This window comes from Austrofundulus limnaeus, unplaced genomic scaffold, assembly GCF_001266775.1.
Source record: "Austrofundulus limnaeus strain Quisiro unplaced genomic scaffold, Austrofundulus_limnaeus-1.0 Scaffold932, whole genome shotgun sequence".
Classification (NCBI taxonomy): Eukaryota; Metazoa; Chordata; class Actinopteri; order Cyprinodontiformes; family Rivulidae; genus Austrofundulus; species Austrofundulus limnaeus.
Genome location: NW_013953334.1, coordinates 61696 through 81583, shown reverse-complemented (window position 1 = coordinate 81583; position 19888 = coordinate 61696). Strand labels below are relative to the sequence as shown.

The 19888-nt window shown below is 40.8% G+C and overlaps 1 protein-coding gene across 1 annotated transcript in view; it reads right to left on the bottom strand.

The window, feature by feature from the left end:
• Window positions 1-19888, bottom strand: part of cdk18 (cyclin dependent kinase 18) — a gene marked incomplete at both ends in the record, with an annotated part of 23770 nt that overhangs the window by 1949 nt on the left and 1933 nt on the right. The window contains 9 exon segments of the mRNA XM_014029635.1: window positions 2016-2121; window positions 3789-3886; window positions 5716-5836; window positions 6173-6296; window positions 7143-7205; window positions 7304-7398; window positions 8338-8452; window positions 11227-11283; window positions 11621-11752. Of these exon segments, the coding sequence (XP_013885089.1) occupies window positions 2016-2121; window positions 3789-3886; window positions 5716-5836; window positions 6173-6296; window positions 7143-7205; window positions 7304-7398; window positions 8338-8452; window positions 11227-11283; window positions 11621-11752 (911 nt within the window).

The following is a 19888-nucleotide window of genomic DNA, read 5'->3' as shown; positions in this document are numbered from 1 at the left end:
CAACAACGTAGCAGCCGTATCAAAGTGTCAGGTGAACATTATTATTATTATTATTTAGATTTTATTAACTGCAGAGGGGAAATTGAGTCTCTGCATTTAACCCATCGCACATGTGAACATACAGTACATGTGGAGCAGTGGGCTGCCAATTACAGCGCCCAGGGAGCAGCTGGGGGCTTAAGGGCCTTGCTCAGGGACCTAAGGTGGGGCTGGTTGGTTCGGGGAGTCGAACCAGTGACCTTCCAATCACAGACACGGCTTCTCTACCCYCTGTGCCATATTGCACATAACTGTAGTGTTACCAAGTTAACCATGTGTGTTTAGAAGTCTAACTTGCTGTTGGATATAAACTGTTCTTGAGTCTGTTCGTTCTGGTCCTGACAGTCCAGGGGTCTCATTTATAAAGGATTGCGTGGAAACCATACTAAAAGTGAACGTACGGCCAAAAGGCAGAAATGGCGTACGCCAAAAAAAWTTCAGWTTTATAAAACAGTGCGTACGCATGTTTCTGCGCATCTTTCCATTATGAATCACAGCCGCACGTCAGAGTTTGCACACGAGGTCCCGCCTCAGGTTCTACCCTCTACACGCCCACACTCAACCATAAACAGTCAGTGTAAAGGACCTCATGAATATTAAGATGTATTTAAATCAGTCAGCTGATCAATGCCAACAAAAGTGATTGGCTCAGACACGCTCCGTCGTGAGTCTGGAGGTTGACAGGTGCTGACTGACAGCTGCTCACGTGAACAGAATGTATGTAATTGACACAGATTTCCCCCCATTTTGCTTTAGAGTAATCTAACGATTTTTATAAAAAAATCTCAGCTTCAAATTAATTTTGTCACTGAGCCTGCAGGACAATAAAAACAATAAAAATAAAATTAAATAAGTCAGATAAAATTAGAAAAACGTTCACTGCTCTTCTCCTCGTCCTCTCCCCCTCCTGCCTGCTCTGTTATCCGCGGCAGAGCCCCCCGCCCCGCACGCACACACACACACACACACACACACACACACACACACACACACACACACACACACACACACACACACACACACACACACACACACGCGTGCGACTTTAAACGTGGTTTTCTAACATCCATACTGGCGAGGTGGATGCGCCATGCGCGTGTATCCAAAGCATGACTTTTGCTGTCCTCATGTTCTAGTCGGGGAGGGGTCTGTGGGTCAGGGAGTGGTCTGTGGGTCAGGGAGGGGTCTGTGGGTCAGGGAGGGGTCTGTGGGTCAGGGTCGTCTGAGGAGGAAGCAGATGAAGGGATTTGCGCACGGGAACTTTTATTTACGATTTAAGTTTTTTTTATTTTAAAGGTCCTCATGGCTCAGCAGCAGAAGCATAAATATTACTGTTAAGAAAGCTGATGATAAAGTTGAATAAAAATCTAAGTCTGATTCTGAAGATAAATTAAATATCTGACAGTGATCATGATGCAGTGTGGCTCTAATTCTTCACTTCACCATCTGTGTCGCAGTTTCCTGTCTCCAAACTGAGCGTACGCATGGGTCAAAGCTGGCGTGAGGCACCGCACATTTTCACGTCAAGTTTGGATTTTATAAATCACAACCTTGGCGTAAAAAGTGGCATACGCAAGTTTCTGGGCTCAAATTGTGCGTACGCAAGTTTTATAAATCCGACCCCTGAACCTTCTACCTGATGGTAGCTGGATGAACAAACTGTTCCCAGGGTGTGAGGAGTCTCTCTCTGTGTGTCGTGCTCTCTGGAGGCAACAGGTCCTGTGCAATTCTTCCAGAGAGGGCAGAGGCACCCAACAATGTCCTGAGGCACCTTTATGATTCTCTGGAGGGCTTTCTTCAGAGCCACTATGGATGAATAATGGATGGATGGATGGATGGATGGATGGGTACAATACCAAGTAAATAGCTCACATCTCCTTTGAGCTGAACAGTAATTACTGTGGTAATGTCAGTTTGAAGCATGGCAGCATTGTTAGAATGGAACCAGTCAGATAAACAGAACGGTCTGACTTTACCGAGGCACATGGTTGATCAGGGCTTGAGGTCTATACTGAGGAAAGAGGTAGGACCTAAAATCTTCATTACTGGTGATACCAGGCCAAGTCTCTTCTGCTGGAGTTCCTACGAGACAAACAAAGGCTTTAAGTCTCTCTAGTAAATGAAATTTTGGAGCTCAATGAGACAACCTGTATAGATAAAGGCCAAATTAGAAAATAATAACATTATCATCACTTGTCCTAAAAACAAAACAAAAAAATGTGTCAAATTATTTAAAATATCTGTTGTTGATTAGTCATAGAATGAGATGTTCCAAATTCAAAATCTGAGAACCACTGGGAGGTGTGACCACACTGAAAGAATCAGTCCTCAAAACTCTTGTTTTAAAAAATGTTTCAAACTGTTTCAAAAGCAAACATTCTACATTCTTTATACAAGAAAACTAAAGAGAGTTAGTGTAACACATGAGTGTACAGTATGTCAGGTTCTAATTTCACTCTGGTCCTTTCTGAACATGTTYTAAGATAGAAATAAAAAACTCAAACACTTGGTAAATTTAGTTAGAAACTAACAGTGGTGGGCAGCGCTAATCCAAAAATTAGCTCCCCAATTTCTAAAGCACTTATAAAAATATTTAGGCCCACAACTTCAAAAGCTCTTATGCCATAGAAAACTAGCAGAAGCTAATTTTAAGGTGCAAGTTCAATTTGACATTTACTAGCTGGCATCAATTCATGTACAATATTTGCACAACACTACCAACTAACGGTGTATGAACTCTTTTACAACTTAATTCTACAACCACCAATTGCTGGGGATGTGATTTCCTGAAACAGACCTTTAGCTCCTGGTGTAAAAATTAAAAAGTTTTTGAGGATTGCTAGTTCGGCTGCTTCTTTAAAAAGTTGTTGAGGATTGCTAGTTCGGCTGCTTCTTTGTCTTTTTCTTTTGTTTGTTGTAGATTTTTCATTAAAGAAGCATCAATAAAGTAGTTTTAAAACTGTTTATTGGAAAACTGAAGCGATGCATTCTGGGTACATGACGGATTTGATTTGTGACAGGAAATGAAAGCACGCAGCACATGAAACTATCTTCCCTTCAAAAGAAGAGCTTGGATTTTAACGTTTTTCATGTAGTTGCTCCAGTTGAACACTAGATGTCAGTCTTCACCAGCATAACATCTTTAAATCATTTCTGCATCTCTAACCCCGTTGCTTTGACCAATTACATCAAGTACTGAGCTCCAGCGTTTAAATTTTTTTTTTTTAAAAAAAGGAGTTCCAATTGTAAAGTAAAATAAATCAATACATACAAAATTTTAGTATGGATTACAAACATTTACTGTTTTTGCTATTGCCTTCCTACTATGTAAGCAGACACAAAGCATTGTGGGAAATGAGAACCCTGACCAAAAGCAACAGTCAGCAAGGATGTATTGTAAGTGTGTTTATCTGGGAGAAGTGCTGTTGGACAGATCATGTGTGTTGTGATTCATTGACAGCCATACCTTCCGCTGTTCAAGATAATGATGACTGGTAGATAATTAGTTAGTGGTGGTACTGCATTTTAATTTTAGAAAATGCAAATCTGCTTATGAATTATAAAAATTGGTAAAACTGCTAAAGCRCAAATGAAATATTTAGGTCATCAATTAGAGGATTTGCGCTTTAGGGCTGGTGCCCACCACTGGAAACTAAACTCTCTCACTTTCTAGCTGAGTCAGATGGTGGCTAAAGAACTGACATCTCATAGATCAGTTCAACCCTTTCAGATCCAGAGTGAGTTCTCACCGATCAGCCTGAAAATTAAATGTAGCTCCTCCTTCACYGTGGCACCAGGAAACATGGGACGACCTGTCGCCATCTCAAACAGGATACAGCCMACACCCCTGGAGAGAGAAGGAGGAGGGGGGTCCAACAACAAATAATCCTGAGGTCCTGAGGCTTGGGGTCAGTTCAACCAAAACTTGTGAACATGCCAAGTAAAGTGTGCTGTGAGTGGGAAGGGGGGGGGGGGGTGATGAAGAGGTGGTCCGTGGTTGGATGAAGGGATGTGGACCACATTAAACCATGCTGGTGTAAACAAAGCTGTGGGAGTGTTCTTACTTTGGCAAACTGCTAGAATACTTAAGGAAAATGATTTTTCATCTTTTATATGACAATTGACTCATCTGCTCATTAATAAAGTGAAGGATTTTAAAGTTGATTCACAAACATCTTAGAGATTCAACAGTCTGATCTGAGGTTTAATAAGGCTTTGCAGTACCTTCATCCAAATATAATTACATTCTTGTCAGGGGTGTAAGTACCTCATTTAACAAAAAGAAAAAAAAGAATGAACAAATAACTTCTTTAAACCAGTTTTATGCTACAACAAATTATAACTTAATTATAAGACTGAAACCAGTTTATTTGGTATTTATTTGTATGATTAGCAGTCATTTASATTCTTATGGTAGGAAATAATCAAGCAGTGTGTTTTTAGAACAACTGATGTGTTTTCTTCTAAATGTTAGAACAAATAAAACCAGAGGACAAAAATAATCCTAAAATGTGAATTGTCAATTAGTTTTCTATAAAAATAAACGTCAGAATGTGTGAAATGTTCCTGTCAGAGTCAAGATAAGTTGTTTGGATGAACACATGCCAGTACAGCCATTTTCTCTGAAATCAGCTGCAGATGGATAAAAAAGGATTTAGGTTCATGTTCAATGTTGACCACATGTCACCAACATCTCGTTATAATAAAAAGTGTCAGCTCATCATTTTGTTTATTCATCAGCATTATCTGTGTGATTGCTGAGTCATCATTTATTCTGCTTATTTGTTTTATTTACCAACTACTTCTTCATTTTTTGAATTGATYGGGAACAGTGTGCTGACTTTTAGGTTTTGTAAAATTTGACACTTTGAATTTTTTAAAACTTTTTTCACAAAAATGTTCCTCAGAAATCGACTAAGATGTTTTTAGCTAGTACCTCAATATCCTCTAGTAGAATTTACTGTTTTTGCTAAATTTAGTTTATTCTTTAAACTTTAATCTTTATTTGTTAACCTTTATTTAACCAGGCAAATCTCAGATTAAGTTTAGCTTTCAACAACAGTGTGTCTTGTTTTAACATGAGCAGCTGAGTTAATTCATTCTGACCAAACTCAACACCGTTTCAACAGAAAATGTAACTTCATCAGAAAATAAAGATACTCCAGCTTGTTCTGTGATGGAGCAGGTCTAGAACAGGTCTATAACAGGTCTAATGCAGGTCTAGAGTAGGTTTAGAGCAGGTCTAAAGAAGGTGTGGAGCAGGTCTAGAGCAGGTCAGGGGCAGATCTAGAGATGGTCTGGAGCAGATCTAGAGAAGGCCTGGAGCAGGTCTGGAGCAGGTCTGGAGCAGGTCTAGAGAATGTCTGGATCAGGGCTGCTGTAGACCAGCACTGTTCCTTCTCCAGACCAGTTCTAGACCTGCTCTAGAGGACTGGAGCAAGGCTGGAGCAGGTCTAGAGCAGGTCTGGAGCAGGTCTATAGCAGGTCTAGAACAGGTCTGGAAAAGGTCAGGAGCAGGTCTAGAACAGGTCAAATGCAGGTCTAGAGAAGGCTTAGAGCAGGTCTAAAGAAGGTCCAGAGCAGGTCTGGAACTGGTCTGGAGCAGGTTTAGAGCAGGTCTAGAGAAGGTCTGGACTCACATGAATGTGGACTAAAGAGAGAAACCAGAATCCTCACCACATGTCGATGGGCGTGGAGTATTCTGTCGAGCCCAGCAACACATCGGGGGGTCGGTACCACAGAGTCACCACCTCGTTGGAGTAGGTCTTAGTGGGAACAGACTTGGCCCGTGCCAGACCTGGACAGGACAGGACAGGGTTTTAAAGAAGTCTTATTTATGAAGCCTGCGCCTCATAAAGTCCCCCTGATGGAAGGTTGTTGATCAGGCAGCATGTTGGCTGTGTTTATCTGGAGCTATTAAAAACAGTCAGGGACAGTGGTGGGTTTATCGACCTACTTCCAACACAAAACTGAGGAAAAAAATACCCGGTTGCTAGGATACATGAAATAAGGCTGCTAAAGTAATCAGGACCTCAGTGTGGTGAGAAAACAAACAAAGCACAGACTTTTCCTGCTAAATGTTTCATCTTTACACCACACTATTGCTKCAGCAGGTGAGAAACAGTCTTCTTACCAAAATCAGCTAGTTTGAGCTCGCCTCTGTCATTGATGAGCAGGTTCTGAGGCTTTAGGTCTCTGTGGAGGATTTTCCTTTTGTGACAGTAAGATAAGCCACGCAGCAGCTGGAACATGAAGATCTGCAGGCAGGAAATGTAGAAAAAACTCAAATTAAATAATTAACGTAAGTTACATGCAATTAATTATAAAGAATATTTTAAGAATGTTGTGAAAATGTTTTTTTTTTACTTCCATCAAGAAATCCACAATTTGAATGTATTCATCTGAAATAATCGAGCTTTTTGTGTTTAAAATGAATTTAGAACTTTGCGCCTCACAGACTGAAGGGAACTAATTTATCTAATAAATAAACTTTTTCAAGCTAAATAGAAAACCATCATGTTACAACTAAAGCTGTGAGCACAATGACACAAAGAGCAGCTTAAAGAAAAACATCAAGTAAAAAAAACTGAAAGRTTAAGAGTTAAATATAAAAACAACAAAACAAGCTGTGTTCAAGAGGGCTAAAATATTGCAAAAATATCTCATGAAAATTATTCTTGTTTGTCTCTCTGTAAGATWAATATCTCCTAAATGAGTGAGCAGGATTTATTGAAAGAAGGACGCAAGAAAATACWCAAATGTTTGTCTACAACTGATTGGAGTCAGCCCAATACAAGATATCAGCTGACCTCAGCAAACAGAAGTGATTAGAAATGATTCCGATGAACAGAAACAGAGCTAAAAGCTAACACCTGCTCTGGTRAAATGTCTCTCACTTCTGGATGGAACTATTTTATCTCTGGATGCTTGGTCCATATAACCAAACAGCAGTGGCCTCAAATATTTATTGGTAAATTCTGAATCAAAGATCTTGTGCAGTCTTTTAGCACTCAGAACGTGAAAGAGACAGGTGTCAGCTACCACTACACTAAACTTTAAATCTGTCAGACTTTGTGTTTAATGGTCAGTTGGTTGAGTCTCACCTTGACGTTATTCATGCTCATGAGATTTCCACAGTTGTCCAAGTAATGTTTGAGGTCACTGTCCTGAAAGACAGAACAACCAGAGTGTTCCAGTTAAAGATCTCTCTCTTCCTGTTGGGCAAATGATCTTTAAAAAACCCTGTAAATCCAGCTGGACTCACCAGATATTCAAACACCAGCGTGAGGCAGCGGTCGGTGTGGATGATGTCATGCAGCGTGACAATGTTGGCATGTTTCAGATTCTTCAGCAGAGACACTGTTTGGAGTCCAGAACACAGTGTTTTCTGTCAGCACATCTGAACATTTATTAAAGCTCAGTTTAGATTGGCTTTTAGCTCAAACTGCTGTTCTGTTCAGAAAGAACATTCCTCTTTTCTTCTGTGAACTTCTTGTCACTGAGCTGCAGCAGTGCTGATTATTACCAGTCAGGATTTTATTTTGGTGGATCTGTGAGGAGTCAGACCACATTCCTATAGTCCATTTATCCATGAAACCTGACCAATTAAACAATTACTACTGGGCATCATAAAAACTCTTTAAGAAGTCTTCATTTGATCCAAAATGCTGCTGTTAGAGTTCTAATGAGAGTTGGTAGAAGAGATCATATTTCTCCACTTTTAGCTTCTTTCCACTGGCTCCCTGTCAAATTCTGAATAGAATTTAAAATCTTACATCTAACATACAAATCTCTCATCAACCAAGCTCCATCTTAAATTAAAGATCCAAACTAATCCTCCTGTTTGTCTCTGTTCTTCCATAGTTTTCTATTTGGAACCAGAGTCTGTGCAATGTGGGTCTTTAAGTCCCGCCTACTCCCCCTCATGCATTCATGAAGTCACACGATCTTTTTCAAGTATGAAATAATTAATTACAGCCAAACACGAGCAGTATCCCAYTCATTTATATTAAACATGCAGGACTAAAAACCTTTAATGCAGTGGTGTCAAACTCATTTTCCCTGAGGCCCACAGGAGCGCTATGCTGGTCCTCAAAGGGCCACTTGTAATTCATTTTATTGTTTCATGTTTAAATTGGACTAAACAGAAAAAGTTACATTCCTCTTCTGAGTGCTATGGTTGAACACAGCTAACAAACAATAACTGAGCTCTAGGTGGTATTTCTTGCATGGAAACAGTTTTTTAACATGTCTCATCTGACAGGAGAAGGGTTTGTTGAGTGGATGGTGTTCCTGTACCCTCTCTGATGGCTGTGCATGGAGCCCCCTCTTCATGTTCCAGCCGGATCTCCTTTAACGCCACCAGGTTCTCTGTAAGTTTGCTCCGTCCTTTAAACACTGTGGCATACGTCCCCTGTAAACACACACACGCACACACACACACACACACACATACACACACGTCTACATACTGTACATTATATGAAATCAAAACATATTTAGGGTTTTATCAAAGAAAATTAAGAGTAAGGAGAATTTTTATTTTGTCAGTTATTGGAATCCTTCCTGTTAACAATATTATGATTTTATTCTGTTTTATTTGCTCAGACTGATTATTGCTCTGTTGAAAACCTGGGAAGATGCTGCTACCCCAATCTGCTTATTGGTTTTTATTTTTAACTTTTTTCATAAACTTTAAGGTCAAGAGCTCTACTAAGACCTGAAGGGAGATCAGCATGAGATTAATAGAAACTGGAGCAGCTGTTAGAAACATCTGGGGCCTCTTGTTTGACTGAGTGTTCAGACTCAAAATGACATGCCGACATCTCAAAAGTGTGTAGGCTTAAAAATAATTTATTTAAGGGTGGAACGTTCACCTCATTGTTAGAGGGGTTGGTAAACACCAACAGATTTATTACTGAGGGAAGAACGTGGTGATTCTGTTTGAGCTTCCATCAGTTTTATAAATCAATATAAAGTCATCATTTGTTAGTAAAACATTTCTGTGCAGCTATATAGTTGTAAACTCCTCTATAAAACTAGAATAAACCGGTCTGAAAGCCGGAGGGGGCGGGGTAAGGACCTTGTTTGGATTTGAAGAGACAGCCTCAAAATGAGTTGATCTTAGACACACCTCAGAAAAGGGCGGGGCTTGTGAAGATATAATAAATGGTAAATGGGCTGCATGTATATGTTGCCTTTCTATCTAACCAGGAAACTTAAAGCGCTTTACAAGCTGTGTTATTTACCCATACACACAGCTCTCTAAGATCTCTCTACAAAGCTAAAATGTACAATCAATCTGTTCTATAGAGACTAAGCAGTGCTTTGAATCACATTCATACACTGATGGGACACACATCAGAGGCAGTGCGGGTGAAGTGTCTTGCCTATAGATACTTCGACATTTGACAGAATGGYGGGGAATTGAACCGCCAACTCTCACTCTCAGGAATGACTCACCATTCAGCCACAACAGCCACAAAAATAAAAATTAGGGGCGGCTGTGGTAGAGTGGTTAGGGGAGTCGTTCTGGAACTGGAAGGTCACCGGTTCGATCCCCGTCCAGTCAATTCAATCGATGTGTCCTTGGGCAAGACACCTTACCTGCCTTGCCTACTGATAGTGGTCAGAGGGTCCGGTGGCGCCTGTGCATGGCAGCCTCGCCTCTGTCAGTGTGCCCCAGGGCAGATATGGCTACAATTGTAGTTTGCCATCATCAGTATGTGAATGTGTGTGTGGATGGGTGAATGTCTGTAGTGTGAAGCGCTTTGAGTGTCCTGAATGGATAGAAAGGCGCTATACAGTCCATCCATTTACCAAAGTACTGCAGTTATATGGACCCCAACTGAATGATTTAAAAGCATCATGCTTCCTTTTCAGACATGCTGTCCTCAATAAAAAGACAACATTTCTTTGCATTTCATTTCAAGTTTTGTGAAAGAATCTTTTGATCTGTTTTCAGGTCCCAGCTGATGAAACGTCCCACAGAATGATGCTGCCACCACCGTACTTCACAGTTCAGATGTTGTTTCTGAAAAGCACAGCTTCATCATCTAAGCTTTACAAAATTGTTTGAAGACGTAATACCTTAGTGTATGTAAACTTGTGACTTTGAAGAAAGGAATTTAAAATTATCTCATTATTCAGACATTTAACAAAGAAAAATTTGTTTTATTAGATTTAATCTGAAGGTTTAATCTGATTTAATGTAAGACTGAGGAAAATTATTATTATTATTATTATTATTATATAGAGTGTATGTAACCTTTTCTTGTAGTAGCCTGCTTTAATAATCTCTTAGTAATCTTAGACTTTACTAGTGACAGAAGACATCCTGTTACATGTGTAAGAACTAGTATTTAAAAAATACACATGACACCACATTCCTAGCAGGCCAGGTTCTGATTTAAACACCGAGGTTCTTGGTTGAGCTATGGTCTGCTACCACACAGACAGTAACTAACTGTACAGCACTGACCAACATGGTGGCACAAACTCTGACCTTGTTGACTACAGTGTGGTTGGACATTACTTCAACTCTTAATCCTAAATGAGTTGTGCTTAAAACAATTAATAAAAAACTGAGTTCTAAAATATTAACAGTTTTATCTTCAGAGAGAGAGAGAGAGAGAGAAATGTCACAACACAGCTGTTGAATTTGCTGTAAACAGGTTTGCACTTTTGTGAAGTCTGTGTGTTGTAAAGCCAGTATTGATCATCAATGACAAAACTATCCACTTTATTTTTTTTTCTTTTGCTGTGATCTGCTGCTGAGCTTCCTGACTGAGACTGACAGTTTTTGCTAATAATCACCAATCACAGCTCTCTGAGGGGAATATTGGTGTCATACAGTATGTGGTATGGGATCATCATCCCTTGAGGTGTCCACATTTTGTCAATACTCCTGTTGGACTCCATAGATGGTTGTAAATGTTCACATAAACAAAACTGTACAATAAACAAATTTCAAAAGCATCTCAAGGCTCCTAACAGGACATGGACAGCCATGACCAGTTTTAGGAGGACCTGCATGTGATCAGATGTGTGTGTGTGTGTGTGTGTGTGTGTGTGTGTGTGTGTGTGTGTGTGTGTGTGTGTGTGTGTGTGTGTGTGTGTGTGTGCATGCTGGTGTAGCACTCTCTCTCTTGACAGAGTATCAGCTGGCAGCAGCTGGCAGTAACGTACCTCACCCAGTTTGCCAAGCTTCACATATGTCTCCAGTTTTCCAAACCCTATATCAGACTGAAGGTAAAAATAAATAAACAAGATTATCTTAAATTATCTCCTCTTGTTACACCATGCATTGATTAAAAAAGCAAAAATGTTTTCAGAGTAAGTTAGTTAAGCATAAATCCATGATTTATCCTGTAAACAATGAATGCGTCCTAATTGAGACAACATTAAAGTAAACAGATTCTTCTGGGTGAATCACCATCCATCACACCTGCAGCAACAGAAAACCATACAACTACTGCTCTGCAGAGAAGACCTCTAACACACTGCGCAATCTGGGCTAAGATGTTCCCTGATCAATTAACTTCTCTCTAGGCTGTAAGAGAAAAAACAAACGGTTACTGACCAGTGAAGCACGTCGAGACATGCGGCTGAGAGGTTTGCAGAGAGGGGAGTTTTCATTTTCTTGCTGCAGCTTCCTTAGGAACTCTGGAGGCAGGCGAATGTCCATGGGCAAAGACATGTGCTTACTCACATCCTGTAAGAAGTCACAAAGGGAGGACGAGCTTCAGACAAACTATCAAACGTTATTCATTAAGAAGTTTTAGGTTTTTTCTAAAGTCAGTACCAGAGTTTCCAAAATGTCTCAAAATGTTTGTGATTTGTCTCTTCATATGAGTTGATGTTGAGTTGTTGCCCCACCCCCTTTTTCTGAGTCTTAAACAGTGGCAGCTCAGTGAGATACAGGCTTCAGACATTTTATCTAAAATGTTAAAAAGTAAGTTTCGCTTCTAAACCTGAACAGTCTGACAAATTAAACTTAGATTATTGTCAACAAACAGACCTGCTGCACTAGAAGGCATAACCATATCCCTCCTGTTTAACTGACTTCAGGCATTCTAACCAGATGAACAACTGCAACTGGCTCCTCTGGATGTGGAGGAGCAGCAGCTCTACTTTGACTCTCGCAGATCCAATCCCCTCCAAAAGTATTGGAACAGCAAGTTAAATTATCTTGTTTTTGTTGTTCACTGAAGACGTTTGGGTTTAAAATCAAAAGATAAACATGAGACAAGAGTTTTGAATGTCAGCTTTTATTTCCTGGTATTTACATGTAGATGTGTTAAACAAGTCAGAACATACGAACCTTTGATTGAACCCATCCATTTTCAAGTGAGCAAAACTATTGAAATCTGTGACTGACAGATGTTTCTTATTGATCAGGTGTTGCCTTTAAGGTTGATTGTTCCAACATTAAATAGCTCTGCATGACTGGGTTTAAGCCTATAAAGTAGGTGTGACATTTTGGTGTTTCCACCCCCTACCTCCTTGATTGGTGGCAGCGCTGATCACCCACACCTGTGTGCAATCTGGCTCATCTACTCCAGGCTTCTTAAGGCAGTGCCAAAGACCAACTCAGCGCTGGAGCATAGCCTCTTATTTGGTATGAGCTCAGCCCACCACTTGTTACTCTCTCTAAGAGTTTTGTATTACTTGTGTTTTTGTACTTACCTATTTTCAGGAAATTAGTTCTCCAGYACGTTTTTGCCTGCCGCCTTGGACTCCAAGCCTCTCTCCAGTTTCTCATGTGCTGCCTCCAACAACTCACTGTAAATATCCACGCACCTGTAAATACTCACCTTGGAAATCCTACCATTGTGGACCAACTCCTCCGTGCTTCATCTCCTTCCCCAAACCGTAAGAACCTACCTGCTGCACTCACCTATTTAAGTCCTTTTCTGGAAAATTATCAAGTACTCACCTCTACTACCGTTCTGTTCCAGGTCCAGACCCCCAGACCCCTCCCGCAACTGTAAAAATAAAAATCACTTATCTTTTATCACTTGCCTCTGTCTCTGTTTGTCGCTGGTACTGCTCACGTTGACCCAAAACCTGTGTTTGACAGTATGCTCCAGCCAAGTAAAATGTCCGTGAGCAATACCGCCGACACTCAGACGTCTGTAGTTAATATTCAACCCGATCCCACAGTATTAGATCATGACCAGAAACTTAATCAATTATTTCAGCTTCAACAAGAGACCAGTGTATTGTTAAATCAAGTAACTCACCTCATTGCAGCCATTGACAATAGATTAAATAYGTTTTTTTCTTCTAACCTAGTTCCACCCTCCGTTCCCACGCCGAGTCCATCAGTATTTTCTGTAAAAGAGCCAGACATCTGACCCTCAGAATTGTTTGGAGATATAAATCAATGTGCAGGTTTTTTATTACAGTGCCGATTGGCTTTCGCTCGTTTACCCTCTCTGTTTCCCACTCATTCAGCCCGAGTTACTTTATTTGTCTCTGCCTTAAAAGGAAAGGCTCTCAGATTGGCTCAAGCCTTCCTTTCAGCTCATTCCTCAGACACTCTTACCTCTCAGTTGTTTATTCAAGAGTTCCAGCATGTTTTTGATCATCCCCTCCAGCAGGAGGAGGCAGCTAAGAGACTAATCTATCTACGACAAGGAAGTAAATCCGCAGCCGAACATTCCGTGGATTTCCGCATTGTTGCTGAAGAGGCGGGCTGGGAGGAATTTGCCTTAAAAGGTATTTATGTAAACTCTTTATCTGAAGAACTTAAAGATCATCTGGCTTCTCGGGACGAACCCGGAAGCCTGGATGAATTAATCACATTATCCACCCGCATTGATAATGGATTAAGAGAACGTAAAAGAGAAAAGAACTACATTTCCCAGACGCCGCGGACTTCCGCTCCCGTAATCAGTGGTGAGTTCTCTCCTCCTCCTCACGCTACAGCCGCAGCTACTGTAATTCTGTCGAACCTATGCAGATTGAACGCGCTCGATTAACTCCTGAGGAAAGACAGAGACATTTTGCTGCCAAATTATGCATCTACTGTGGAAACAAGGGACACTTCGTCGCCACCTGCCCCCTGCGGGGAAACGGAGCATCTCGTCAGTAGAGCAGGGGAAACTGACGAGACCCGACAACTTTTCCCCTACCTCCTTGTTTTCTTTGCCAGCGACAGTTGTTTGTGGACAAATTAAACTATCTATCTCAGCTCTTGTGGACTCCGGGACAGAACAAAACTTGATCTCCAGCGATCTAGTGGAACAACTAGATGTTTCCACTTCAGCTCTTGACCCTCCTCACTCCATCACCGGTGTCACTGGTCAGCTCTTATCACAAGTCAACCAACGGATCCCCAACCTGCATGTCATCGTTTCCGGTAATCACCATGATCTGGGTAAGTTTTTTGTTTTTGACTCTACATTTCCACAACTGATTTTTGGTTTTCCATGGTTATCCACCCACAACCCAGTTATTAATTGGAGAGAAAAAAGAATTGAAAATTGGAGCTCATTCTGTTTACAAAACTGTTTAAAGTCTGCCGTTCACTCTCAGTTAAAGGGGAGGAACCCGTCATGGAAACGGATCTGTCTTCGGTCCCTGAAGTATATCATGATCTTGCAGCCGTTTTTAGTAAAAGTAAAGCACTCCCATTACCTCCCCACAGACCATACGATTGTTCCATTGAACTGTTACCTGAGTCACCATTACCTTTCAGCCGATTATACAACCTATCTGGTCCTGAAAGAGAAGCTATGAAGAATTACATTGACGACTCCCTGGCTTCTGGTCTAATCCACCCCTCCAAGTCTCCTCTTGGGGCAGGATTCTTTTTTGTTACTAAGAAAGACAAATCCCTAAGGCCTTGTATTGATTACAGAGGCCTTAACCAAATCACGGTCAAAAATAAGTATCCACTACCTTTGTCAGACTCGGCGCATGATCAGCTCCACTCGGCCACTGTATTTACTACACTCGACCTTCGTAACGCTTACAATCTTGTTCGTATTAAGGAGGGCGACGAGTGGAAAACAGCCTTCAAGACACCCCTAGGCCATTTCGAGTATTTGGTCATGCCTTTTGGCTTGACCAACGCTCCYGCAGTTTTCCAAGCACTTATCAATGATGTTCTAAGGGATTTCCTCAATGTATGTGTTTTTGTTTACTTGGATGACATCCTCATTTAYTCCCACGACCTCCAGCAACACAAAGAACATGTTAGAGCGTTACTTCAAAGGCTTCTTGAAAATCAGCTCTATGTCAAGGCAGAGAAGTGCGAGTTTCATGTCTCTTCAGTATCCTTCCTAGGTTTCATTCTGGAAAAAGGACAGTTCAGAACAGATCCAGAAAAAGTCCAAGCAGTTTCAGAGTGGCCGGTTCCCAAAGATTGTAAACAGCTACAAAGACTTCTTGGTTTTGCTAATTTCTACAGGYGTTTCATCAAGGACTACAGCCGTATTGCTGCACCCCTCACTCAACTAACCTCCATCTCCAGACCTTTTTCTTGGACTTCTGAGGCTCAAAGCGCATTTGGTGAGCTCCAACAACTCACTGTAAATATCCACGCACCTGTAAATACTCACCTTGGAAATCCTACCATTGTGAACCAACTCCTCCGTGCTTCATCTCCTTCCCCAAACCATAAGAACCTACCTGCTGCACTCACCTGTTTAAGTCCTTTTCTGGAAAATTATCAAGTACTCACCTCTACTACCGTTCTGTTCCAGGTCCAGACCCCAGACCCCTCCCGCACCTGTAAAAATAAAAATCACTTGTCTTTTATCACTTGCCTCGGTCTCTGTTTGTCACTGGTACTGCTCACGTTGACCCAAAACCTGTGTTTATGACAGTAGGTATTTCTTTTTAAAGAGGATAAACCAACATGAAGACCAGAGAGCTGTCTTTTGGAGAAAAGCTGAGAAGAGAATGAAAATCAATCAGTGCCATTGGACAAATGTTGGGCAGAGCGACCACAAAAATTTGGAATGTCCTGAATAAGAAAGAAACTACTGGTGTACTGAGCAAGAGACGTCCAACAGGTCGGCCAAGGAAAAAAAAAGTAGATGACTGAAATATTGTGAGAGCTGTGAAGAAAAAAACCATCAAAAACCATCAGTAAGTGACATCACCAACAACCTCCACAGAGCAGGGGTGAAGGTATCACAATCCACTGTTGGAAAAAGGCTCAAAGAGCAGAAATGTAAAGGCCATACACAAATCAGAAGGCCAGATTTAAATTTGCAAAGACGTAAAGAGATGAGCTGCAGAAGTTCTGGAAGACGGTCTTCTGAACTGTTGAGACCAAGATCAATCTCTACCAAAGTGATGGAAAGACCAACGTGTGGAGAAAGAAAGGAATACTGATGATCAGAAGCACACAAGCTCATCTGTGAAGCATAATGCAGGTAATGTCATGGCTGTTTCTGGAACAGACTCATAATATGGTGCCCAAACAGTCGCTCGCGGGCCACTGGTCACCCGCCAGCTGCTTCCCAGGTGCGCGCRAAGCGCAACCTTGCTGCGGAGCCTCTAGCGCCGGCTCTGAGCGTCTCGTTTCGTTTCTGGTCTCTGGTCTCGTTTTAAAGCTCTGGTTCTTCCCTATAAGAGGAAAGTTGAATGAAGTCCCTGCGACATTCCCCCGTAGAGCTATAAGCGAAAAACAGCCAAATCACGCACCACTTAGTGCATTTTTTGCTCATTTTCGGGAGGAAATTTCAACATTCATTTGCTTCTCCTGCAGGCTCTGAGCATCAGATTTGGGAAAGTAAGATTACTTTGGAAAGCTACGGCCCTCCTCTACAAACTGGAGGTGGTTGCAAGTTCCTGGGACGCTCCCCCGCAGAGCTATTAACCAACAACCAGCCGAAAAAGGCGCTTTGGCGGGCAATATAGTACTCAATTTTTTTGCTGAGCCTCTAGCACCAGCTCATTTTAAAGCTCTGGATCTGCGCTACAACCTGGAGGTAGTTGCAAGTTCCTGGGATGTTCCCCCACGGAGATACAGTATCAGTGATCAAAACTCATYGGGTGAGCTCTGGCGGGTGAAACGGCTGAATTCCAGCACTGGGCTGCTTGTGCTGATGCAGGGGAATAAAAAGAAGAGCTCCAGTGAGGTGGAACCATGGTCCTACATCCAGCACCCGCTCTCCCGCCTGGATTTAGCCAGAAACCCCTGGCGGGCGATATTTCTGCAAAAATGCATAAAATTCAGAACCCTACCTGATGGATCACTTCCAGACAATAAAAGGAACAGATTTGGTCAGGTGAAACCGGTCCTGGAAGCTCAGCACCGGGTTTTATAACAGCCTGCCCCCTGAACCACTGGCGGGCGATATTTCTGCAATAATGCATAAAATTCAGAAACCCACCTAATGGATTTGTGACACAAAAAGAATGATTCATATATTGAGTTGAATGTAGAATCCGTCTCTAAAATAGAAATGAAAGTAGTTTAAAATATGTTTAATGCAATTACACCAGAATGCAGGACACAGCACGTACGTCATTCGAAATTTTCTGGAGGAGAACACCCCCTCCCACATTGTGGTTATGATGGCAACTAGTAGCAGCAAGGATAAATATAATAGTACTTATGTGAAAGAAATAATAACTGTAAAATCAAAAAGAAATGGTGGGACTGAGAAGGTGAGGGGTATAAGCAACATTTACGTTTAATAAACATCCAGGTGCCATCCAGAAGCTATTTTTTAAAAGAAAAAAAAAACAGGTTTTAGAGGCTTGCAGATTAAATTAGCTCAGTATGCACTCAATTTATGTCTTGACTGATCAAAAGTACAATAAACTATGATGATTTGTTCTTTTCCTGATTTCATTTTAACTTTGCCTACAATTTACATTTTAGTCTAGTCATTTTATCTAATATTTCTTTTTATATGCAGTATTTCCCTAGACTCCATGTTTTGTTCTTGTTTACAATAAAGCTTTTGTAAAAAAAAAAACAGACACCCAACAGTGCTTTTTGACTTTATTATAAACAAAAGAATGGGCAGTTTGTTGAATACAGAGCACTTGTGAACTGAGCAGGATGTATTTGTAAATTTGAGCCTCTCTAGAATGTAACTTTGGTGTGTACGATAATTTTCCTCAAAATACGATAGTTTTGAGCTGCTGATACAATAATTCAACACTTCCCATCTGGCAACACTGGTGCTCCAGCAATGACCGGACACACTCTGCAAGCAGAGTGACTCTTTCCCAGACCTGCTGCTGCACATGAAAATCCCACTAAGGTAGAGACATACATTTATTTTTATATAGCTTGCATAAAAAGTTGTGTCCTTGTTACGTCTGTATGTTGTTTTCTTTTTATTACATTTTAGACCAGATTAGTGTGTTATACACTGACTGGCAGCTTTGTCTTATTTATTTATTTTGCAGTTTGGGTGTGCCATTGTTTTCTGTACCTAACATGGCTGTGTGTGTGTGTGTGTGTGTCTTGTCCTATAGGTGGCGAATGAGGTGGAACTCTGAATGGTCTGGAGCCGGCAGTCTGGATCACTGAGGGACTGAGCTCTTCAACGCTACAGATGACACCATCCTGCATGCTGCAGATTGAGGTTTGAAATAGTTGTTGGAGATTTGTGAATCTGCACCATCGTAAGTCACTTTTTGTAATAGTATAAACAAGAGAGTTTTATATTGTGTGCTTTGACTTTGAAAAAAAGCGCAGTACTCTTGCGGTAGCCATGTTTACCCTGATAGATTTTTGTTTTGATTTTCCTGCCCTGTTTGGAGAGAAGAGAGGAGAGTTCTTTGAATAAATGGAGATGAGTTCCCGTGCTTCAAAGTTATTTGACTCTGTGGTTCTCGCACTGGAAAGGGTTTCCAGCCCTCACAGTGAGTACTAATTGAAGGAGATTTTAAAAAATGGTACTTTTTGTTCAAGCATCGCTTTTCTGTTGCTCTGTCAGGATTTAAGTAAGGATTTTATCTTTTCTTTTTTTTTATAGGTAAATATATGGTTAAGTAGATAGTTTTGTTTGACAATATTTTAAATTAAATAAAACTAGCAACACATTACATTCTGTTTTATTTACTTTAAAGAAGTGAGGAGTAGGGAGACAAAATTATGTTTTTTTTTATACTGAGACYGGACGAGTAGCTCTCGGCAAACTGCCGACTTCAAAAGTAGCTCTTGGTTCAAAAAAGGTTGGGCACCCCTGTTCTAGTGATAACATAAGCCAACCTTGCTAATACTGCTGACTAGAGGCACATTACTTTTACATCATGGCACATATCGTCGCATTTTGGGCAGGGGATTTGTTGAAACAAACTTTTGGCTCATGGTGATAATTAAAATGTTGTTGAGCATTGCTAGTTCTGCTGCTTCTTGGTCATTTTCTTATGTTTATGGTAGGGCTTCAGTAAGAATGCATGCAATATAATAGTAATTTTAAACTGTTTATTGTAGAACTGAAGCGATGCACACTGGGTACAGGATGGATTGGTGACTGGAAGCGAAAACATGAAGAACAGGAAACCATCTTCACTTCTAAATAAGAGAATGAATTTAATTTTTTCCTTTTATAGGTTGTGGTGTAACTAATACTTTTAGGTTTAAGCCAGTAATTCATGACATCCTTTAATGACTTAGATTTTCATGACATACTGTTCATCTGCACATAGAATGATTAAAGTCAGAACAAGATTAGCTAACAACAGTCATTCTTAGATATCACTTGTGTTTATCTTTGTGTTTTCCCTTGACCTTGTATCAAATCTTAATAAGATGACATAATGGTGTTTGTTAATATATGTATGAGGCCTCTCGAGTGAGTGACACAGTAGAGACAGTGACAGAGAGAAGCAGAGGCACAGAGACAGGGCAGGTTGTTCTCTGTGT